Genomic DNA, 25,313 nt, shown 5'->3' with positions numbered 1-25,313 from the left:
ATCTACATGAAAACACTTTTTTTGTACCAATTGTGCCCAGTGATTGGTGGTGGTTTGAATTAATAACAGTGCAAGGAGGGTTGGCAGACAATGGTATAAGTGAAGGAGAGAGCTATTCCAAGGGTTTTCTGGTGATAAACTAAGTACAAAGGAGGAAGGATTAAAGATATGATCAGTGCAATGTGGGCTCGCCATATGTTCAACAAAGTGATCTGAGAATGGGACCAGTGCAAGGTAGAAAGCAGGCAATGGGATCAATGCAAGAACCACGAATGTGTCACCAGAGCTGAAATAAGGCTCTGGGGACCTGGGGCACTTAAAACAGCGGGGTTATTATTTTAGACAAATACACAGGCAAAACTGTGTGTACTCCTGTTAGATGCACGCAGCTCTGCCTACACGGGCAGTACACTGTGAAGCGGGACATACCTTGCAGTCGGACCAAATCCTGATTAAGTGAGACAGTCACCCAAATTCGAGACTGCCCCACCAGATTTAGGACAGTTGGCAGACTGTCCTGCTCTCTCCTACATTTTCTTGTCACTTTCATCACCTGTGGCTGCTGGTGTCTTTAGCTCAGTTGCTGCTTGTCTGGATCCTGAAATGTTGGGGGCCCTATTTGGAAAAAGAAATGGGTGCATGAAATTTAGAAAACCCCAACCAGCTCTGGCATTAAATCAATAGCACCCACATTTGATAATTGTTGGTATGGGCAGCGCTACGCTCCATCCCCTGCCTCTGTTGCTGTGGCAACCACAGCATTCCCCGGTGGTCTAGCAGAGAGGAAGTGGGGCGGGACTCCATTGTTCTGTTATCGCTACTGCGCATGCCCCAAAGTGGGGAAAACCGGAAGTTCGGCTTTGCGCCGTTACTTAAGTACAGTAGATCAATATCCATAAGCCCCTCAAAGCACACTATAAGGTTACTGGAGGCTCCCCTAATATAAGAGGAGAATCTGTGCCCACAATATAAATCAGTGTATTAAAGAACCATCTGCATAACAGCATACAAGTGTATAAGTGCATACCCACCTGCATAAACTGATTGCCTGTTGTACTCATACTTGCCAACTTTGGCAAGAGGTGCTCCGGGAGAGGTGGGTGTGTTGGGGGTGGGGCCCGGTGGGTTAAATAATGATGACACGGGATTCCCTTCATAAGCCCCCCGTCACTTTTATATAGCGGTATTTAGGAACCGGGAGGTTTCCCTGCTCTTCTGGGAGTCTGGAAGAACTCGCAGAAATTCGTGAGTCTACCGGAAATCCCGGGAGAGTAGGCAACTATGGCTGTACTACTACAACTACTGTGAGTACCTGCATATATTCATCTGTTGTTCAAGTTCAATAAACAGCAATCTGTTTAAGTTAGAAAGAGTTTGTGGCTTCACATCCACATTAACTGCGCTGACACCTTTAATAACATCCAAAGGTATAACCAACAATAATTAGGGCTCCCTCCAGTCCCAACATTAAAATAAGAGTACACATTTGATGAATAGATCTATTTCCCTCCAACCAACCCCAACATTAAAGTAATAATATTCCCATTTAACAAATAAACCTATTTCCCTCCCTCCAAACAGCCCCAGCAATAAATGAATAGCATTCACATTTAATAAATATAACTACATAGTTGCCTACTCTCCTGGAATTTCTGTGAGTCCTCTCGGACTCCTGGGAGAGCAGGGCAACCTCCCAGTTATTAAATTCTTCTATATTAAAGAGGCAGGAGGCGGGGCGTATGAGGCAATTTGTGCATCGTTGTGGCCCCGCCCCCTGTTGTAATTTATGTGTCCGCCCCCAACACGCCTACCTCCCCCTCAATCTCCTGGAGTACCTCTTGCCAAAGTTGGCAAGTATGTATAACCATTTCCAACAATCATCCCCAGCATTAAATAATATTCACATTTAATAAATAGCCCTCCTCCCCAAAACTCGGCCCCATATTCAATTAATAGCCCTAAGCCACCCCAGCATCAGCCCCACCATCAAGTTTGTCACCCCGTGCAATTAATCTGCTACAGGTTTATGTGATTGCCCCTCATTTAAGGCCTGCACCTTTATGTTAATGTCTGGATTAGAGACAAGTGAAAAATACATTTAATTGTGTCCTATGTTTTCATCTAATAACACAGGAATGTATATAAACATTGTTGGTTTATCACAGTGATTCTCCTCTAAGGGCAGAAACTTGTCTACAGGGTGCAGTCACGCACAGGGTGTGGGAGCTGCCTATAGTGAAAGTGAAAGTATTTTATCTACAGTCTAAAAGGGAAACACCCTGGATAAATGTTTTGACTCTATCTAGGATTTGCAGCACACAGGGAAATACCCAGGAGAGAGACGTTATCCAGGCAGCGCTGATAAAGGTGGGTGCTCTCCTTCTGCAGAATATCTCATGTGTTGGGGCTGCTGAACGCTCAGGAATACGATATGCAGAACAGACTGAATACATTACAAGTTGCCATTCTGTTCTACTAACCCTGAATGTGTCTGTTTAGTGTAGATACTTTACAGTAGTCATAATATTTACTGTTGTAAATTCAATGTTAATATTCGGTGTCCAGTCTTTCAGCCATTCTACACCCAAATATCCTGCTGGACGACTTACCTTCATTATTGTCCCCTCTACTGTCCCAAACTGTAACCGCAGCTCTGGTGACCCCAATGTCATCTTCACTCCATCGCATGGAACTCACTCGCACATCCTGACACCCTAATCCGTCCTCTTCTCGTCATTAAGCGACCGTGTGACAGGTGAGAGAGGAGAGAGGACCGAGTGCCAGGAAAATGCAGACCAGGGTCCTGAGTCATTAAGGAAAGTAAAGGAATAATGAGGAGTAACTTTGCACCTTTGTAAAACCAAGTCGTATTGGGGGGAGGTGAATTTTAAATGCGGGGACAGATTTATAATTGGGGTAGGGCATGTCCTAGCTCAGCTTTAAAGTTCAGTACAAAAATAAAGCTATGAAGTATTTGTGTGCTACATGAAAACAGTCAGTATTTATGTGCAAAATAATAAGATAATTTGCACCCCTTGCATTGTAACATGGTTTGCCTGTGAGAAAACTTGCTCATTTTTTTTTCCTTACTTTCCTTAATGAATCAGGTCCCAGTTGTTCCCAGGGAGAGGGGAAGAGACAGCTGCAGTAATTGGGGTTCAGCAGCAGTTTGGTACAGGACTTGATTTAAGTAGATCAGCTGGGAGTAAGTATGACAGAGAGAGAAGGGTTAATCATAATATGTAGAGCTATAATCTGCATGATAAGACCTATACAGAATTAATGACCCTAAACTTCAGGATCGTTCAATGATTAAACACGCAGGTAAAGAAACATTAAACTTAACAACACGTTGGTATAATTGAGGTGTGCGCTCCCACACATTTCCAGCTATGCACTGGTTTGCATAGCTGTGAAAAACAAGATTTAATTTTGTGAATGAGATATTAACATGTCAGGGGCACATATGTAGAGCCGGTGGTCTTCATCGTCTAGTGAGATACGTTTAATGGGACACATATTACACCTTCAGCAAGAGAAAAATTCATTTCTAGATGCACTTTGCCCATTGTAATTTAAAGCTTCATGCACATAAAACTGCCACTTGTAACAGAAGCAAATCCCATGTTCTCTGTAAGATGAGCAACTTGGAAAAGAAAGAGTTAAAAGTTGGATTTAATGACAACTTTCTTCACAATCTGCAGCATTGTATTTTAAACTATAATTTCCAGAAAGAACAATCTCCCCTATCCCTTCAACCTTAAGATATATAATGCCGAAACTGAAGGTAAACTGAGCTGAAAACATTCTATTCAAACAAAGGGGTTGTAATAAAGTGGTAGGAGGGTGGACTTTGACGCAACTTCTAATTTGTGGAGTCTTCTACCAAATGTGAAGAAGAGCAGAGCGGGGCGGACCACACACACCTGTGCATATCCAATCGCTTTTGCTGTGCGCATAAAGTGCGCTTTATAAACGAGGCTGAATGATTTGGATTATTAAATAAACAACCCTGTTCGCGGAATATACTTCATACCTTCCAACATGACCCATCACACACAATTCTCTGCTCCTGGTTTTCCCCATTTACTTTCAAACTGCAATCATCTGGACTGATTCACCTAATAGAGAAGATCATTTTGTGTCTTGGAACATTAATTGAACCTGTTCCTTTAATTTTATATTTTTAAAATAACAAAACAAAACAAAAAAAAAATAAAGTTCCTTTTCGCTACTTTGTAACATTGCCAATCACATTGCACAGATCTTTCCTTGCAACAACTCACAAACATTGACAGCCACAATGCACAGACTCACAGATCATACTGTGACGTGGTCTGGACAACTCAGAGATTTCCCTGGACCATCCTACCTTACTGTGTCATGCTTATAGCCTAATCTGGAAAATTAGGAAAAGAATATGTGAAGGTTGTCATTATCTATTCTAATATCTTATATTTTGTTTAGTCTAAATGTGTTCCAGCAAACCACTGTGAAAGCTAACAAAGGGTTAATATATTTTGACAAAGGAAACAGACATTTAGAAGCCGCTGTCTGTTACCTTACCCTGATTATTTACTCAGAGATGTCCGGATATTACAGAAGAGCAATGTGTTCTACATCACTACATTATTCGTCTCATTTCTTCAGATATACACCACAAACTCTCACAATACTCTTCCAGTGCGCTTAGACTATCACTTTCCTTTGCACACTGCGTCCATAAGGGATACCTCTAAGGGATTTGTATTTGGTCAGACCTCTGCTCTGACCAAATACAAATTTGGTCAGAGCAGCAGTTGAACATTAACAGTTATTAGGCGGCACTAAGAGGATTTACGCTACCATTTACCACCTTGCTCACATTATCTCCTAGGATTGGTCCTGTATTTCAAATGTTGGGCCATAATTACCCCTTTTATCTCATATTAATTACCTTCCACAAAACGAAACCTCACTCTGCACTGCTCAGCAAAACCAAAAGCACAACTAGGGGCTCTTTCAAATTTCACATCTTCTCCGCCTGTGCAAGTTTGGTCATTTTGCAAATTTGCATCTGTTTAAATTGAGGCTGTAAGGCCGTGAATAAATAAATGGTGAATTCCAGTGGCAAAATGTTAATATAAGATGTTACCATATTGAACTGGTGCACTCCAGTAGCAGACAGAAGTATATAGACAGTCTCAAATGGGGAAAAACAATAATTGTCTCTGCTCTTTGGTACAGGAATGTTTTCTGCAGTGGAGTTTTTTCAGCCAGGAGAGCAGTCCAGGGAGAAGCCAGGGGTGTAGTAGATTCAGAAGGGTTTTTTGTTCAGAGCCAAAAGGTCATAGCCAAGCAAGAGCCAGAAGACTACTGGAACAGACCACTGGCCTATAGACACTAGCTCAGTAGACTGGTAATGTGTACTTACAATAGGCCGTCTTATATAGGCCTGAGGTAAGAAGCCTCAGGTGTTTCCAGATCATCACCAGCAGCTGGTCATTAAGAGACTTAAGTATGCAATAATGAGATAATCAACTGAACTGCAGCACATTGTAAACAGGACATGTATACACAGCCGTCAGATTGGACGAGCCTTGATGAATCAGGCCCAGTGTGACTATAGATGGTGACCCCCTGTGTGCTGAAAGTAAGGCATCTATCACAGTGGAAAGCTTTTGCTCAGGGACTGAAGGTTCCTGACACAGCAGGCAGCAGACCCAAAGCTGTATTTGCCTTCTGTAAATAAATTCTTCTGAATAGCTTCTATCACTACAGATAGTTGGCGGTTTTATATTGATATTTTTCTGCATAGCGTCAGCTGTGAGTGTATTTTTGAATTATTTGTCTCTTACAGATTTCAGATGCTTAAAACTAAACTAAGTAACTGGGAATTAAAGAAATCCTCATTCTTAGGTAGTTTATGTGATCTGCATCCTTGGGAGCCAAAATAGGGTGCTGGTACCTTGGGGGCCGTTGGTGGCCATTATGGTGGGGGTAAATGATACCCAAGCCCCACCCTCCTATGGTCCCATATAATAAAGATTGTGGGCGGAGCTATGTGACTGCATGGACCAATAGGCTGCTACCGGACTGCACTGTCAGACCCCCCCCCCTAAGGCTGCACAGGCATTAATCTATAACGGTGGCCATAGTGGCAGCCGCCCATTGCACGACATTCCTCTCAATGGCCCATTAGTGGTATTAATTTATCAAAATAACAAATTCTGATAACATTACAGGCAAAGTTTAAATAAGAACAAAAGATAGACAGATCTTACATTCGCAGGAGAGCTTGGATAGCGGGCCAAGAGAAGGACATTATTGGGATATGTGGGTTTGACAGAGGATGATGTGAAATGTATGTCATACTTTTTTGATTATGCAGTAAGAACCTTCTTATAACAGAAGTTATTCACATGCTCAGAGGCCTTTTGTAACAAAATCAAAAACTGTGTAAATATATGCAAATCACTCTTTACTTGTTGCTGTTGGCCAACCAAGCATCCAGCACGACTGGCTTTCATTAATAAGTTTGGAAGAATAGAAGGAGTCAGTTTCTTTTGGGGAAGGAAGTATTCGGTGACATTTCAACAGACAAGATAAAGGTGGTCAATGCCCTTTAATTCATGAAAGTGACTGTAATATATAATAAATAATTAAGTTAAAACTTGTCCTGCTCACTCTCTGTTCTCTTGCAGATTAGACTCTTAAAGGAATGGGTATTATGTGCTGTGGCAGCTGATACAAGGATTTCAGGTAATGTGAGGCGCTACATATAATTCTAGATGTAACCAAATTGCAAATCATGCCATTGTGGGAGACATATGGGATAGAAGCTATAGCTAATCAATTGTGCGGCAATAGTGAATTGTGGGCTTGTCAGGGACGATCAGGGGTGTGGCCTACTACCTGTATAAAGACCTATATATGGGGAGAAATAAGACAATGTATCAACCCTCACTCTACCTATAAAACTCTACCATAAAATATTGAGTCAATAAGGATGAAGTGAAAACTGATGAATTATATATGAAATAAAGTTATATATGAAAAAATAATGGATGGAAAACAAAAATAAATAAAAAACTGCCGCTTCCTTTTTACAGTTTCCGATATGCTTTTACAATACAGATGCCAAAAAAACTTGAGACCACATTACCTTATGTGCATTTCTATTAGAGATGTTCACTGACCCCTGTATTTTGGATCTGTATTTTTTTGAAGAATTGCTTAAATATGCTAAAATCACATAATTTTGCTATTTTTTTGATCCTACATTATTATTAACCTCAATAACACTAATTTCCAGTCATTTCCATTCAAGTTTGACCATCTTACAGGTCACAATATTATTTTCATCCACTTTCAGCCAAAGACTGCAGTGAGCTGGCTGGATGCTAAACAACAGAGCAACGGCACAAAAACACAGCAGATCATAGCACATCTAGGAAACATTACCACACAGCAGTGGCAGAAAATAAAAGTGGTGGAAGATGTAATTGTCCTTGGGCTCTTCCACCCATCCTTATGTCAGATTGACATAATATGATTGATGGACAGCAGATTAGAGAAGGTTGTAAAGTCGACAATATAATGACATTGACAGCATTATTAGGACAACAATTGAAATGTAGACAGTATTATCCCTAACCCTGTCTCTATCCTTAGACCTGTCTCTAACCATATTCCTAGCCCTATAATAATACTGTTGACACCTAAATTGTCGACTCTCACTGATAGACCAAGGCCTAAATGTCAAAGAGTGCAAGATGAAAGTGTCCTTGGAAATATGTTAAAAAGAACATGAACAGTTTAACAAACCAAGCACTTCAGCGACAGGGACTGCCACTTTTGTGGCTGAAGTGCCTGGTACCACCAAGTTGATTGTGTGAGCAAAACAGGGAATGTGATGGAATTCACCCAGCTGTAATGCTCTTACAATATTGTAGGCGTTTATCAGAATCTCATATCCTGAGGTGAGTCCAAGCGGGATAAGCCATGTTGCAATGACATCCCTTAGTTTTTCTAACAGGTTGTCAGCGTTATGCCTCTTCGTGAAGTTGGTGATACACAGAGTAGCCTGCCTCTGAAAGATCTGGGGGTAAATGTATCAAGGTCCGATTTTGCAAATCCAGCGATTCTCTCGCAGATGTATGAAGCAGAGATTTCATGTAAAATCACCAGAGTTGTGTTTCTGTCAAAATCGCAATTTCCAAAATCGATAGAGATCAAGCTCCCGACTGTTTGTCACTCTGGCTATACAAGTCTCAAATGTACGAAGCTGCGATTAAGCAAACTCAGGAGAGTTTGCTTTAAAACACGCCAGATTATACAACACGCTGCTTGCCAGCGTGTTATATAAACACATCACTGTTACACTGCCTGTCATACTGCTGGAGCTCCGGCAGCTGTTAAAACTGTAAATAATGGATAAAAGTATTAACCCTAGTGCTGCCAGACACTGCTGGTTCAGTGAAATCGTGCATCGGAGCTTCTACCTAGTAGAAGCTGTTTGCAGCGGTCCTGCTTTTTTTTTTCTTCAATCTAGCAAGAAGAATCGTGGATGCTACAAATATGGGGCCCTCCTGGCTGAAGCAAAGAAGACTTCAATCAACAAGGGAGCACTCCTGGCTGAAGACTGCAATCAACAAGGGGGGCTTTGTGCCCAAGAAGAAAGAAGAGATTACAAGCAGTGACTTTGGATACAAATACTTTTGGGACATTTCAAGCCGGACTTTGGAATTTACAAATTTATTTTGGACTTTTCAAGCAGGGACTTTGGATACAAATTTATTTTGGACTTGGGTGACAGCCATTTTTGGATTAAAAGCTGCTGACGAAAGATGAACATCTGTGCCAAGTATAGGGTGTTTACTATTTTTAATAAAAATATATGGTATGCATGAGGGTGTTTACTGTCTTTATTGTGGGTTTATTATTTTTATTAAATGTTAGTGGTTTTAACTAGGGTGTAGTGGTTTATTTAACATTTTGTTTTGTGGAACTACAGGTCCCAGCCAGCCGTGGGCGTCAGGGCATGTTGTCACTTGCGGTTCTCCAAGTGCCAACATGCCCTGGCTGCCATGGGCATGCTGGTGCTTGTAGTTATACAAATATCAGCATACCCACTATTTATGGCACCCGGGCTGGCTGGGACTTGTAGTTCCACAAAACAAAATGGCATCTGGTTTTTTTTCAAACATATTTGCCGTTATTATCCTACACCCACCTGCCCAGGGGTGTAGGAAGAGCCCTAGTGCTTTCAGCACTGGGCTGGGTGTCCCTAGAGGGGGGGCCCGCTAATTTTTTTCAGCGGACCCCACTCCCTAGGGAATCCAGTCCAGACTGAACAGCCTGGGGTTGGTTGTCATTATGGCAGGGGGACCCCTGCCGCATGTCCCCCTGCTTTAGTGCCACCAACCCCGGCTGGTTTGCCTAGTGCTGGTTCCTTTAAAATCGGGGGGACCCCACGCAAAAGTTTTCCCTGATTTTCACGGAACCACCAGTAGTCTGGTAGCACTAGGGTTAATACTGAATAGAGGGGGACCCCACGCTTTTTTTTTTTTTTTTTTTACTTTGATCTATTTTTAACACTTTTTACAGCTGCTGGAGCTCTGGCTGTATTGCAGAACAGTGTAACAGTGATGGGTTTATACAACACGCTGCTACAACACAGGAGAGTTAGGTAACACGGTAGTGTTTTACATCTCAGCAAAGCGCCAGAGATGTCCAGCGATTTTGAAGTTCAGGGTAAAAATTGCAGCTTGATACATTTGAGAAATTTTGGACTAAAATCGCGGGTTATCACCTGCAATTTTCCGCGATTTTAACACGCTGAAAAAAATCGGACCTTGATACATTTACCCCCTGGTGTTGTTTGATAGATGCTGCTGCTGTTCCTGCTGCTGAAGGTGATTCACCAACCCAGTGGCTGTTACAGTCATATAATCTTTAGTTTGCCCAGTTCCGCTTGTCCACATATCTGTGGTTAAGTGTACAGTGGGTAGAATGGCATTTTGTAGCCTAATAATTAATTTTTTTCTAACCTTCTGGTACAGGTGAGGAATTGCTTGTCTAGTTAAATGGTGTCAAGATGGAATTTGATAACGGGGACACAGGACCTCAATTAACGGTCTAAAGCCAGCTGCACTAATTGTGGATGCTGGACGCAGATCTAATATTAGCATAGTCGCCATGGCGCCTGTGATCCGCTGTGCAACAGCTTTCATACTTGCTTCCTCTTGCAAAGGATTGTTTAACAGCCAATTGTTGTAAACTACTAGTAGTCTTCTTCTTGATCTGGTTCTGAGATGAACATCCACCCGCACCAGCAGCAGCAGCGGGACTAACGCTTAAGAATTCTTCAGAGGAATCCTGGAAAGGGGAAGAGTCATCTCGCCTTCGCAACTTGGATACAGGACTAACTCCGATCACTAGTGAGAACATTAATGAGGAAGATATCGGTGTAGATTGCAAGTGCTGGGATCTAGCTGAGAGAAGGGAGCTAGCTGATGCTGGACTGCTTGTAGTTATTTTTTTAGTAAAAGTTTCTGATTTTCCCAAAAGCTTCCCATGAACTCTCTTCTAATGTCATAACATGGATGAAATTCCTAGATGGTTAAGGTCCCTACCTCTACTCACTGTAGCTTTACAAATACTACAAATGGCTAGACAACTGCTGTCAGGATTTGGGTAAAAATAATTCCACACATAGGAGGTGGATATTTTGCCCAAGCATGACAATCAGTGGTAATCGCTTCCGTGACTACGAAAAATCCGACAGCGAGAAGACCTGCAAGAAAACAGCGATTTAATGAAAAAACTACATGAATAGGTCTTCTCGCTGTCGGATTTTCCATCATCGTCCAGCCGTACCCAACCCATGACAATTGCCTTCTTTTTATCACTGGTAAGAAATACTTCCACTGGTGCAGGACTTACACAGACAACATCATCATCATCATCATCATCATCAACATCCTCATTAGCACCGTCGTCAGCTACACAAATATACCCCTCATCCTGTTGCAAATCCAAAGTGGCATACTCAGTTTCTATAATAACAGCTACACTTGGGGTGCTCATCCACACATTTGCAGAAATGGTGAAAGGTGGATTCTTTATGAGTGCAGTATCAGAAAGGTCAGGCTTAGATACAGCTCTCGTGGATAGACTCTCCTCAGGGATTTGTGTCATTTCTGAACATACAGTTTCTTATACTGTTTTACTGCTTTTTTTCCAGCTCGGCTCTTACACATGACATTTTTCTGTGTGAGCAATGGCACTGTACAATGGCACTGGAGACTGGAGAGTGACAAGAACACTGCTACCCCTTCTGTCTATGTGTGAGCAATGGCACTGGAGAGTGACAAGAACACTGTCTGCTACCCCTGTTTCTGTGTGAGAAATGGCACTCAGCAAAGTGACTGAACACAGGAGAGTGACACGATCACTGTCTGCTACCCCTGTTTCTGTGTGAGAAATGGCACTCAGCAAAGTGACTGAACACAGGAAAGTGACACGATCACTGTCTGCTACCCCTGTTTCTGTGTGAGCAATGGCACAGAGCAGTGTTACTGGAGAGTGAAAAGAATACTGCCACCCCTTGTTTCTATTTGAGCAATGTCACTGGAAACTAAATAGAACACTGCCACCCCTCCTGTTTCTGTGTGAGCAATGGCACAAAGCAATGTCACTGGAGACTAAATAGAACACTGCCACCCCTCCTGTTTCTGTGTGAGCAATGGCACAAAGCAATGTCACTGGAGACTAAATAGAACACTGCCACCCCTCCTGTTTCTGTGTGAGCAATGGCACAAAGCAATGTCACTGGAGACTGACAACAACACCGCCACCTTCCTGTTTCTATTTGAGCAATGTCACTGGAGACTAACTAGAACACTGCCACCCCTCCTGTTTCTGTGTGAGCAATAGCACTGAGCAATGGCACTGGAGCCCGGAGAGTGACAAGAACACTGCTACCCCTCCTGCTTCTGTGTGAGCAATGGCACAAAGCAATGTCACTGGAGACTGACAAGAACACTGCCACCTTCCTGTTTCTGTGTGAGCAATTTTTTACAGCACCCAGGAAATAGAGAAATTATTCAATTCGCTTTGTCAGTTTTAGAAGTCGGGTGATCGTCTGTGAAATCTTGAAACTTAGGTCGTTCTATGGAAAGTGTGGACAATAAGCAAACATACACAAAAACAAAAAAAACCCTAAGAACTGAAAGACAGAAAGAAAGCAGCTGTAAAAACCATGACTGCTAATCCACCCTAAATAAACCACTAATCACCAGAAATAAACAGTGCTAATAATACTTTGTATCACACCTATTTAAATGTATAAAAATTATATTAAAAGAGAATATGGGGCATATTCAATTGTGCCGTTTCCGTGGCGCGATAAAACTGGATTTCAGCTCGGTAATTACGGTTTTTCCGCGCATTATTACCGCGAGATTTTCTGCGTTTCCGACGACAATTGAATATGCCCCTATGAATGATAAAATATATCACAAATTCCTCTAAACATAAGTTGAATTTAACTCATTATTAAATTCTGAATAAAAAGAGGATCTGTCATATTAACAGGGAAAGAATTATGGAGACCAAATACTGGCCTCCACAATTCCTTCTTTGTTAGTAAGACAGGACCTGTTTTTATTCATAATTTAATACTGCACAACCTTTTAAAACATTTTTTTTAAAGAAATGGCATTGACAAAATTCAGCCCCCATATAACCCCCTTTTATTTACAGTCATGACCAAAAGTTTTGAGAATGACACAAATATTATTTTTCACAAAGTCTGCTGCCTCAGTTTTTATGATGACAATTTGCATATACTCCAGAATGTCATGAAGAGTGATCAAATGAAGTGCAATTAATTGAAAAGTCCCTCTTTGCCATGACAATGAACTTTATCCCAAAAACTTTTCCACTGCATATTAGCCCTGCCACAAAAGGATCAGCTGACATCAGGTCAGTGATTCTGTCCTTAACACAGGTGATAGTGTCGACGAGGACAAGGCTGGATATTACTCTGTCAAGCTGATTTAGTTTGAATAACAGACTAGAATCTTTAAAAGGAGGTTGGTGCTTCATCATCATCATCATCATCAGCTATTTATATAGCACCACTAATTCCGCAGCGCTGTACAGAGAACTCACTCGCATCAGTCCCTGCCCCACAGGCGCTTACAATCTAAATTCCCTAACACACACGCACACACAGACAGAGACTAGGGTCAATTTGATAGCAGCCAATTAACCTACTAGTATGTTTTTGGAATGTGGGAGGAAACCGGAGAACCCGGAGGAAACCCACGCAAACACGGGGAGAACTTACGAACTCCATACAGATAAGGCCATGGTTGAGAATCGAACTCATGACTCCAGTGCTGTGAGGCAGAAGTGCTAACCACTAGGACACTGTGCTGGAAATCATTGTTCTTCTTCTGTTAACCACGGTTACCTGGAAGGAATCATGTGCAGTCATCATTGCTTTGCACAGAAAGGGCTTCACAGGCAAGAATATTGCTGGTAGTAAGATTGCATCTAAATCAACCATTTATCGGATCATCAAGAACTTTAAGGAGAGAGGTTCAGTAGTTGTGAAGAAGGCTTCAGGGCGCCCAAGAACATCCAGCAAGCGCCAGGATGTCTCCTAAAATTGATTCAGCTGCGGGATTGGGGCACCACCAGTGCAGAGCTTGCTCAGGAATGGCAGCAGGCAGGTGTGAGTGCATCTGCACGCACAGTGAAGCGAAGACTTTTGGAGGATGGCCTGGTGTCAAGAAGGCAGACAAAGAAGCCACTTCTCTCCAGGAAAAACATCAGGGACAGACTGATATTCTGCAAAAGGTACAGGGACTGCTGAGGACTGTTAGGAACCCCTCCAGCCAGTATAGCAAAACCCAGAGACTGCTCCGAAAGTCTGGTGTTTAATGTTGCCCCTAGTGGTGAGGACAGACTTGGATGCAGACAGAGGGCCGTGAGATGTGCACTGGCTGGGGAGAACACAGGAATAGAGTTACCAAGGCCGTAGAGTAGGAAGTGCAGGAGGGAGTCAGGTGAGACACCGAGTAGATGGTGTCAAGACTGTTATATCACTCGCGGCCACAGGAATAAATATAGAAAAAAACTGATAGAGAAGTCCCCTGCTACACAGCAACTTCTGTATTGGTGTTTGTCCGGAAAGGAATGGAACTTGCAGTGATAGGCAAAGATATGAAACTGAACGTAGGCAGTTGCCATGGGTAACTACAACCCACAGTACTGGTGAGAGTCTGGAGATTTTAGGGAAACAGTTCTTAGGTGGTTGCCAGGGGTAACTGCAACCCACAGTACTGGTGAGAGTCCGGAGATTTAGGGGTAACAGTTCTTAGGCAGTTGCCAGGGGTAACTACAACCCACAGTACCGGTGAGAGTCTGGAGATTTGAGGAAAAGAGTTCTTATGCGGTTGCCAGGGGTAACTACAATAACAGGCACACAGTGATATATGTAAACAGTCAAAAGTACCTGTGGGAAGGTTGAGTCCGGAGCCAGAGGAAGATTGTAGAAATCTGAGCGCAGAGATGCTGCAGGGGCTGTGTCTCCGTATAAGGTTAGGATGAGCAGAGGAGCTGCAGATCACGCCGGAGTCATGCCTGGGAGCACGACTTTACCGGGGTCCAGGAGATAGTTGACTGGAACTGGTGAGTAGATAGTAGAATAGTCAGGAACTGAATCAGGTCTGGTACATGGGATATCAACACAGGAGAAGAGTCAAAGCAGAGCCGAGTCGGTATACAGGGAAATCCAATGAAGAGTAAACAGGAACGGAAACGGTCTGGTACGCGGGGATACACTAAGCCGGCAGGAAACAACAGGAACAGGTAACAGGGAAAACACAGGGGAGCAGAACACAATGGTAAACGTATTACCGGCAATCCTGCAGAGGATTAGCCGGCTATTTAAGGAGAGCAGAACCAATAGGCTGCAGGTGATAATGAGGAAATCAGGTGAATGAGGTAGGAGAAATAGGCTGGCCAGGTGAGGCATAATATAGAAATGACAGCATGAATTGAGGGCAGATTCTGACAGAGAACAGACCTAACTGACCCTATCTAATACCTATCTAATCTATCTGCCTATCTGATCTACCTAAACTAATCTATCTAAGAACTAAACTAACTACCTATCTAAACACCCAGTGGCTATCTAACTTACCTAACTACCTACCTATCCCTAACTAACTATCTATTTAGCTATCTATCTATCTAGTTACTCTGACAGAGAGCCCGGCGAGTCATAACAAGGACCGGGGTAAAGTCATTTTCTCTGATGAATCCCCTTTCAGATTGTTTAGGGCATCTGGATAAACACTTGTCCGGAGAGGGAAAAGTGAGCACTACCATCAGTCCTGTGTCACCGGTAAAGCATCCTGAGACCATTCATGTGTGGGGCTGCTTCTCAGCCAAGCTAGTGGGCTCACTCACAATTTTTCCTAAGAACACAGCCATGAATAAAGAATGGAACCAAAACATCCTCCAAGAGCAACTTCTCCCGACCATCCAAGAACAGTTTGGTGATGAACAATGCCTTCTCCAGCATGATGGAGCACCTTGCCATAAGGCAAAAGTGATAACTAAGTGGCTCGGGGATCAAAACATCAAAATTTTGGGTCCATGGCCGGGAAAATCCCCAGACCTTAATCCCATTGAGAACTTGTGGTCAGTCCTCAAGAGGCGGGTGGACAAATAAAAACCCCACAAATTCTGACAAACTCCAAGCATTGATTAGACAAGAATGGGCGACCATCAGTCAGTATGTGGCCCAGAAGTTGATTGACAGCTGCCAGGGCGAATTGCAGAGGTCTCCAAAAAGAAGGGTCAACACTGCAAATATTGACTCTGCATAAACGTAATGTAATTGTCAATAAAAGCCTTTGACACTTATGAAATGCTTGTAATGTTACTTCAGTATAACATAGCAACATCTGACAAAAAGATCTAAAAACACTGAAGCAGCAAACTTTGTAAAAACCAATACTTGTGTCATTCTCAAAGCTTTTGCGTAATTGGCAACGAATGGAGCGTACCTTGTGTCTGAAGGTCAGCTTGAATCTGCTTGGCAGTTGAACAAGGTGCTTTCTGCACCATTCCAACAATCCTGTGTTCTCTTGCAGCCACATCCAGGGAGATTGGCTACTATGCCATAGGCCTTAAACATTATAACATTACATATGGTTGGAAACTGGACACTTATACCACTCACAGCTTTATTAGTTTTGGAAATCAGTGTTTTATTATACATTGAATATTTAGCCCCCCTTGAACTGTCATTGGTACATTTTATAGCATTAAGTGTATTTTTTGCAATCCTGTTTCTTTTGAATTCATTGTGACATCTCCATTTCTATAGCATTATTTGCATCTTATATGTTATAAATAAATACTGCATTTTTAATATAGTGAGTCCATCCTATACCTCTTGTTCTATATCATAGATCTATTTTTATCATTCATATTTATTTTAGAATAATATTTATATATTTTGAATAGCTCGGTTATTACTTGACTTTAAATTCCCTGTTCGTGAAATATAATTCTCTGTGTTTTGCAGCCATGGCTGAGGGGCCAAGTGTGTCTGGAGGAGTTGACGATTCTACTGAAAATGACCTCTTCAAAAAGATTAAAGAAGTGGGGCTCGACCCAGAAAAATGGCTCCAAGTTTTCCACAAAATTGGAGTAAAAAGTGCCCAGACTTTAGAATGCATGGGAGCTGAGGATTATGCAATAATTGAAAACCATGCAAAATGGCCCTGGGAAAAACAAGTACTTAAAAAACTGCTAAACATACAAGATCCCCAGGCTTCTCTGACAGAAATAAGGGGTGAACAAGCCAAACAAATAGCGGTTAACCAAGACAAAGCTAAGAAAGGATTGGAAGAAACTAAAAAAATGGTGATGGAAACCAAAAGTCGCCTTGATAAGACAGATGAATTGAAAGCAGCGACCCTACAGAAAGCTAAGAAAATGTGTGGCGGATCATCCCACCCTTTACATGAGTCACTGTCAGGACATATTGAAAACGTGCACAAGGGACTGATTGTGAAGGACGAGGTACATTCCAGTGTTACTCATTTATCTGATGAAGACATTCTGCTTTATGCATCAGGAGGCCTTGCCTTGGAAGGAATATACGTGAAGATGAATCAAGAAGATATTCTAAAGAAACGTGAGCAGCTTCTTGCTGTCCCAAAGGGCATCTCATTTACTGCCTCTCAGCAGAGGCCTGTGCTTGAACAGAAAGAATTCTCATCCTCTATAGCAGAATCAACATTCCACAAATCTATGGAGAAGTTAGGTCGTAGTTTTGCCACTGCAGCAAAAGGTGGTTTTGGAGGTTTTCAAGCTGAGGCCAGTTATAGTCACAGCACCATCAACATCTCTAAACAAAGGCAAGAGTCCCATACTGAGCGTACATATATGTCTACTACCAAGTACAACTACATACCACTGGCCTCCTGCTACATTACTAAAGAGCAGCTCCGTCTCTCCACCGCAGCTCTTAACGAGCTGAAGACAATTGAGGAACTTGAGGAACATTGTAATGCAGCAGAAAAGTCCAACTTATTAAGGGAGCGACATGAAAGTTTCTTCAGTCGATTTGGCTCTCATGCTAATCAGGGGCCCCTCCAATTTGGAGGAATATTCTGGTGGACAGCTACCTCCCAGGGATTTAAACAAGAGATGATAGGGGAAGTTAAAAATAAGATTTCAAAATCATTGAACACTTCTGTGGATTTAAGTTACTCTGGTCTTTGGTCTGCCTCAGGTAGTATTGATGTTGCAAATACAGATGCAAACAAATCATCTAAAAAAGAAGAGAAGATGACATTTGAGACAGACATTCAACTCTTTGTGACAAAAACTGGAGGACCGTTGACTGTGGACTCACTCAAGGAATGGAAATCAGGTCTTGAAGCCAGCAATAAAACCTGGAGTGTTATCGATCGAGGCTCCTGCCTTATTCCTGTGTGGGAAATAATACTATTTGGCCACAAGGAATATTTTAAAAATGTATACCAAGTGGCAAAAAATCTAAAAGACATTTATGTGGCCATCACCGATCAACACTACAGCTTGCTGATTGGCGAAAATGTCTCTACTGCCATCTATGAAGCCAGTTTATTTCTTTCTGGAATAAAATCTTGGGAAGTTGCCTCCGCACAGGAACAATTAAAAATATTAATTGATTTTAGACAACGTCTTAATGAAAAGACGGGAAACTTCCATGTTTGGTTAAATGTTTGTCTTCCTCATGAAGAACTACAAGATTTCTTAGCAAAAGTTATAGAATCTTACACACAAAACTCCAAATCAGATGAATCTGTCATTCGTTGTCAATTAAAACATCTTCTCCAAAATTTTACATATTCAAGTAAAAATGTAGATTCATATTTTCCTATAATTAATTGGTTATATCCATCTAAGAAAGAGCAACATACCAACATCTCTGATTTTTCAACATTCATTTTTTTCCTCTCCCAGGCACAAAACAATCTTTCACAACTTAGTTCAACTGTTGACTCTGAGGAGGAAGATCACAGTGCACGAGTCAATGTCACTGGCTTGATTAATTTTTATATTATTTCTTTTGTGCAAACTCTAAGACACATGGAACAAACAGAGGAAGAACTGCTGGTGCTTTGTGCTGCAAGCAGTGTTGGTTACTCTGTGCAGGACAACTATTTCCGTCATTGTCTCGAGTGGGAAGAGGTCAACTTCATGGTGGAGAAGACACAACAATTATATGATGAGTATACGAATCTCAGAAATCTTCAAGTCTACAGAGCCCAAGCTTTTATATTGGCAGCAGGACTGACAGTGGGTGATGAGAAGAGGCCCAAATCTATTGAGGAAAAAAAGGGTCTTTTACAGCTCATGACAGAGAAGATGGAAGGTTCTCTAGAACAGGAGATTCTGAATACTTTAGAAAAGTACAGTGGATTCAGTGATTTACAATCTTTAATTGTGGATTTGAACCATTTGAGATCAGGAAATTATGAAGCCACCATCAAAGTTAATACAGAAAACTTGTTAAAAGAAATGAAAACTGTGTGTCAAGTAACCAACCAAGTTGTTACACCAACAACTGAATCTCAAGCCCAAGTGACCACAGCCAGAGAAAATGTTACCAACCTGATGGTGAGACTAGGACTAGAACAATATTTCCCTAGAGGATTGAGTAGGAGGAACTTTCATGTAGTCCACACATCTTTGCTGAATCACGCACAAAAAGAGAGTGATCTCCCCTTGCAGTTTATGCAAATGTTGATGAAATTAGACTATCGATTCAGGTACTTAATTTGCAAGGACAATAGCGAATCCAACAGCTCTGAAGTTCTATGTACTCCGGAGGGGGACATCAGTATGTTTGATACAGTTGAGGACTTATTTAATTATTTTTCCGAAAAAGAGATACACACAGTATCAACAAAGGAGGATGTTATACACCCCATGGACCTCTTGATGGCCATTTATCACTGTGCAGATGACTTCATGAGACAATACACTTTTTCTAAGTTGTCCATGTGCCAGTTTGCACTGCCCTTCATAGTACCAAGACCTTATGACTCAGAAATAGAACTACCTCTGTGGGCTTTTAGGCAGGTACAAAAAAGTATTTTAGATACTGAAACAATAAAACATGAAGAAAAGCTGATCTGTGAAATTGATGTTCCAATGGTCTGCTTCACCAGGTTGGGAGCATCTCAGTTCTCAAAATCACAAATATTGAACAATTTGTTGAGCAAGCACAAACATGACATCTTCTTCCATAGGAATTGTGAAGGCAGCGTGAAGAATCATATATTGATGGATGGGATGGCTGAAATCTTCTGGTTTTGCCCTGGTGGAAAGGATACTGACCAATTTGATAAGTGTACCGCTTTTGTCAACCTGCGAGGGGATGCTCGGGAACATAAGAAGCAAGCTGCCTTCTTACAAGAAATCTCTTCAATTAATGTAATTATCTTCTCCCAGTCAGACATGAATGATTTTAGCAAAATGATGTCCACAAATCAGTTAAAAGAAAAACCATTGATAATACTCTTTCCAGATAAAGAAATGTCTGTAAATGTACAAACAAAAAGCAAGAAAGTGCTAATTGGCCTTAAAAATCAGAATGAAGCAAAAGTTCTTGAGGACCTGAGCATTTCTCTCAGACGTTTGTTGGCTTTCCCTGCTACATCTTGTAGTCTTGAGGACTGCGCCAAAATAGGTAGACAATATGGGTTCCTGGTGGATGAAGACAGTGAGGAATGTGTAGAAGGCAAACATCACGCTCAGACTATGTTGTCCCTTTTAAAGCAAAATAATATAATGAAATCCAAGGAGGAACTATTGCCTCTTTCGGGACACCTTTGGCATTTGTGGTGCAAAAAAGACAAAGAGCTGACTCGCCTTCAGAACAAGATGAATCAAAGCATTGAGCAACACTGTAGTAAAATTGAGACAGACAAAAAGTCAATAAGGCAGACCCAGTTGGAAAAAGCAAGCCAAAATCAGTTCATAAAGGGTTTCATCACTACGCTGAAATCCCTTTCAAAGACATCAAAACTGTTCTTTTTACAGTGGTTTAAAATATTCATAGATAAACTATCCTGTGACCGTGTTTTGGAGCTACGAGAGGTGTACAATAAGTTGTGGACCCAACTTCAATCAGACAAACTGGAAGACAGTGAACTAGTAAAAACAATACAAGATAGTCTGGAGGGTCTCTCAGAACAGATGAATGCCTATATGTTTGGTCTCGAGCATGTCCTCAGAGAAGTTGGACAAACATATGAAGCTTTGCATGATTTGCAGCATACAGATGAATGTTTCCATGAGCTTCCTAAAATTGCTGCTGATATGATGCTTTCTGGATACCCTATTGAACTTATGGATGGAGATGCTTGTTATGTATCCTTAAAATGGATAAAAGCTGTATTAGATGAATTAATTAAGATTATAGGAGATAAGAAGTTATTTGTTCTTTCTGTACTCGGAGTCCAGAGTTCAGGAAAATCAACTCTACTCAACACAATGTTTGGTTTGCAGTTTGCCGTTAGTGCCGGGAGATGTACACGAGGAGCATTTATGCAACTTATTGAAATATTTGATGAGTTAAAGAATGAACTTGGTTTTGAATATATCCTGGTTATTGATACTGAAGGTTTGAGAGCCATGGAGCTATCAAACCAATCAACCCTAAATCATGATAATGAACTGGCGACATTTGTCATTGGTGTGGGCAACATGACATTGATCAATGTATTTGGAGAAAACCCTGCCGAGATCAAAGACATTCTCCAAATTGCTGTCCAGGCTTTTCTTAGGATGAAGCAAGTGAAGCTTTCTTCCAGTTGCCTTTTTGTGCACCAAAATGTAGGAGATTTAACTGCTCTTGACAAAAATATGGAAGGACGTAGAAACCTCCAGGCAGAACTGGATAAGATGACAGCTTTGGCAGCCGAGCAAGAGCTGTGTAACATTCAACGTTTCAGTGAAGTGATCAGATTTGATGCAAAGCATCACATTCAATATTTTGCTCATTTGTGGGAGGGAAATCCACCGATGGCTCCCCCTAACCCTCACTACAGTGAGGATACCCAGAAAGTGAAAGATATTATACTTCGTCCTAGGGGAGGAGATCCTCACAGCATTCTGAGCATTTCCAAATTTATTATCCGTATAGAGGACCTTTGGTCAGCTTTGCGAAATGAGAACTTTGTTTTTAGTTTTAAAAACACTCTAGAAATTTCTGCTTATAGTAAAGTTGAAAACATATACCGGCAGCTGACTTGGGAGCTGAGACGTCATTTTCTTGAGCTCCAGGCCAAACTCCACAACAGAATCAAGAAAGGTGACATTAGCTCAGTGAGCCACAATGATGTTGAGAAAGAGGTGAAAGAAAAGTTTGAGTCTGTCAAGGAAGAATTTGAAAGGTTTTTCAATGAAGATAAAGACAAAGAGATATTGATTCAGTGGAAAGCCAACATTGAAAACAGATTGAACAGTCTGCAGAATGAGCTTATAGAAGAAACAAAAAGGCAAGGAACAGAACATATAAGACTAATAAAGAGTCAGTATATAGTGAAGCAGAGGCACACCGGTTATGAAGAAGAATTATTTAGAAAAAGTAAGCAGTTAGCACTCGACATAAAAGATGAGGGGTTAGAGGAATCTGAGCTGAGAAATCATTTCAATATACTATGGCAAGCGTGGGTTGCTGAGATAACTAACACTACCCCACATGCAAAAGAACCAAACATTATGGCAGATGCTGAGGACATCTTGTTGCAGTATTTCAAACATGAGCCTAGAATGAATAACAAACTCAACAATTTCAACCAATGGAAGTTATTCTCCGTTGACTTATCAAATCATGTTGCCGTACAGAAAGGATTTTTGGGGGGGACCTATCAACTGGTTGAATCTGATACGATGCATATTGAATTAGTGTTCAATGACCTGGTCATGGAAGTAAAGGAGTATCTGGAGAAAAAACAAAAAGAAAGGGTAGATTATAATGAGGCATACTTCCATGCATTGATAAATGAAGTAACTGATAAAATAAAAAGAATTAAATCTTCAAAGATGTTCAAAAAATTTACATTGACCACATTGTTTAAGTTTGATGTATCACTATATCTCTGCAGCATGGCAGTGCCTATCTTTAGATCCATGCATGAGGCTTTCCAGAGATCCAATAACCCTGTGCTAATTCTTGAGAGCAAACGAGAAGAGTTTTTTAATTGTTTCAAAATTTCTTGCCAGGGGGCTGCCTCGATCAAAACATTTGCAGACTTTCTATGTTCAAAGCTGCTTGAAGCAATACATCCGGCATTGTATAACAGAACAGCCCTTGCAATTGTTGATGAGATGACTTGCAATTACCCAGCCTTCAGTGGTAATCGTTCCAAGCTTGAAACCTACATTTTGATTGACTTGGCTGAACAGGAAGACTTTGAGCAATACAGACAGTATCTTCATTTCCCAGAGACGTTTTTCAGTAGCTTTATTAAGAAATGTGTTGAGAATTACTGCTTAGATAAAGGTTCACATAGACTGAAGGACTTTTTACACATTAGCCTAGATCATTTTCAGAAAGTTGTTCTTCTGAGTATAAGTGGATCTACCAAATTTGTTAAAAATATGAGTGGCAATGTGTCCGAGTGGCTTGATGACTTCTACAACAGAATTGAAGACCTTGTGACATTTTCAAGGGCTGACCTGAAGAGCATTGAGCACCAGGAAATTCAAGATATTGAGTTCATTCAGGAAGCCATGTGTACAGCTTGGGATACAGCAATAGACACTTTCAAAAAGGATTTGGGTACAACCAATTTTGACTGCTTTGAAAATAAGCCTCATGAAATATTGACCAATCAGCTGTGTGGCTGCTGGGAGCAGTGTCCCTTCTGTAGAGCAATTTGCACCAACACCATCCCTGGCCATGATGGGGATCACTCTGTGCCTTTCCACCGTTCTCAGGCAATAACTGGTATTCCATGGATCTATTCCAATGAATTTGTCCTTGATATATGTTCCAACCTTGTTAGCTCAGAGACTTGCCTTGTTCTAGACAGAACAACTCAAATCCCTTATAAACATTACAGACATATTGGACCAAATTATGCCAACTGGAGCATCACTCCAGACACCTCGTTTCAGCCCTATTGGAAGTGGTATGTGAGCCACTTTCGAACTAAATTGGAAAATGATTATGGGTTAAAGTTTGAAAACAGAGGGGAAATTCCAGCTGAGTGGGAAAAAATTACTAAAAAGGAGGTGATGGCTAAGCTGAAAGAACAAGTTTAAATGTACTTCTAAAAGCAAAAACATAAAACCAAACTGGCTGGATTTGTGTAGATTTGGCATTCCAATTGCAAATAAAAACAGTATAGAATGCTATAGTATATTGCATTAACGGTATTATTATAAACTGTTGCAGTGGTCCAAGAGCAATATTACATTCTGGACTGTTGGGAAACACTTTATATCCAAACTGTTGTATTTGATGTATTTGTTGTATTTGACAAATGTTATTCAGGGAACATAGGATATTTCTCATGAATGACTAAATTTTGAAAAAAACCAAACATAAATGGAGGTTATTATTATTGTGACCATGATTATATAAATAAAATATATAAATACAATTCTGTAAATTAATTGTTGGTTTATTTAATATATTCTCAAAAATGTTTTATGGACAAGCTCCATACAGTGCAAATGTCTCCTTGATTTCTAGGTTGATGTTTGCGCATGTCCCCAACTAATGTTATGTGTAAACTACCAAATATGTGATAATCTAGAGCAAAGGTGGGGACATTTTACTGGTGTACAGTAAGCGGGTGCTGCAACTTATAACAACCAATCAGATGTTTGCTTTCATTTAGTATATACTGGGGCTAATTTAGAGTTAGACGAAGATACATTTTTGCATATTGTTGACTTGTGTCTCCTTACACCTGGAGACAGCGCCGGTGCTAGGGTCCTTGGCGCCCTAGGCAGTGTGAAAATCGCCGCCCCCCCTTTAAAAATCGCCGCTGCGCTTCCCTCCCCACCCCTCCCCATGTCTTTCTTTAACTTACCTGCATGAAGCTGCTCCTCTCTGCTCTGTCTTCTCCCCTCCACTCACAGACACTGTCGGGCCATGATGATGACATCATCATCACGGCCTGTCACTGTCAGTGAGCGGTGGGGATAAGACAGAGCAGAGAGGAGCAGCTTCATGCAGGTAAGATTCAATAGCCCCTTCCCTCCTCTCCTCCCCGTGGATTTCCGTTTTTTTTTTAATTTCGAGGCGCCCTGCAGGTCCCGGTGCCCTAGGCAATTGCCTAACCTTGCCTAATGGGAGCGCCGGGCCTGCCTGGAGAGGCATAATGGGGACAGGCATGTGTAGGCTGAGTACAATAAGGGAGTGTTGTTATTATTAATTTTTATTTGTAAGGTGCCACAAAGTGTCCGCAGCGCTGTACAGGAGCAAACAGTAGCACAGTACAGGGTAAACATTACAGTGCAAGAAAAAGTAGCACTATTACTCAGGTAGTTCAGCACACAGCTAATAAGAAAGGGTAGGGGAAAATCAGCAGAGCAGGGAACCTGTGCCCAAGAGTGTGGGTGCAGCTAACAGGTTAAGAGCTACTGACAAGGTGCATAGAAAAGCAGGGGTCAATTGGCTCAAGAAGGAGGTGGACAGAGTAGCTGTGGAGCAGAGTTAAAAGTGGTGGAAACAGGCAGAGAGAGGACCCTGCTCAGAGGAGCTTACAATCTAAAGGAGGGGCAGA

General features: G+C 41.4%; 1 protein-coding gene and 1 long non-coding RNA gene across 4 annotated transcripts in view; one reads left to right on the top strand and one right to left on the bottom strand.

Moving 5' to 3' along the window:
- Nucleotides 1-25,313, bottom strand: part of LOC142109336 (uncharacterized) — a 133,756-nt gene that overhangs the window by 41,206 nt on the left and 67,237 nt on the right. The gene's annotated exons all lie outside the window — the stretch shown is intronic.
- Nucleotides 2,274-24,185, top strand: LOC142109025 (interferon-induced very large GTPase 1-like). The gene is made up of 3 exons (XM_075193022.1): nt 2,274-2,367; nt 6,684-6,741; nt 16,595-24,185. Exon 3 carries the CDS (start codon nt 16,597-16,599, stop codon nt 23,839-23,841), a length of 7,245 nt encoding a protein of 2,414 aa, XP_075049123.1. The 5' UTR covers nt 2,274-2,367; nt 6,684-6,741; nt 16,595-16,596; the 3' UTR covers nt 23,842-24,185.

The sequence above is a fragment of the Mixophyes fleayi genome, chromosome 12 (assembly GCF_038048845.1).
Source record: "Mixophyes fleayi isolate aMixFle1 chromosome 12, aMixFle1.hap1, whole genome shotgun sequence".
Lineage (NCBI taxonomy): Eukaryota > Metazoa > Chordata > Amphibia > Anura > Limnodynastidae > Mixophyes > Mixophyes fleayi.
Note: the sequence above shows the minus strand (reverse complement) of the source record. Positions and strands in the feature narration are given on the sequence as shown.

Excerpts from the sequence above, each read along its gene's own strand:
- LOC142109025 (XM_075193022.1), top strand. The coding sequence starts at position 16,597 with ATGGCTGAGGGGCCAAGTGTGTCTGGAGGAGTTGACGATTCTACTGAA.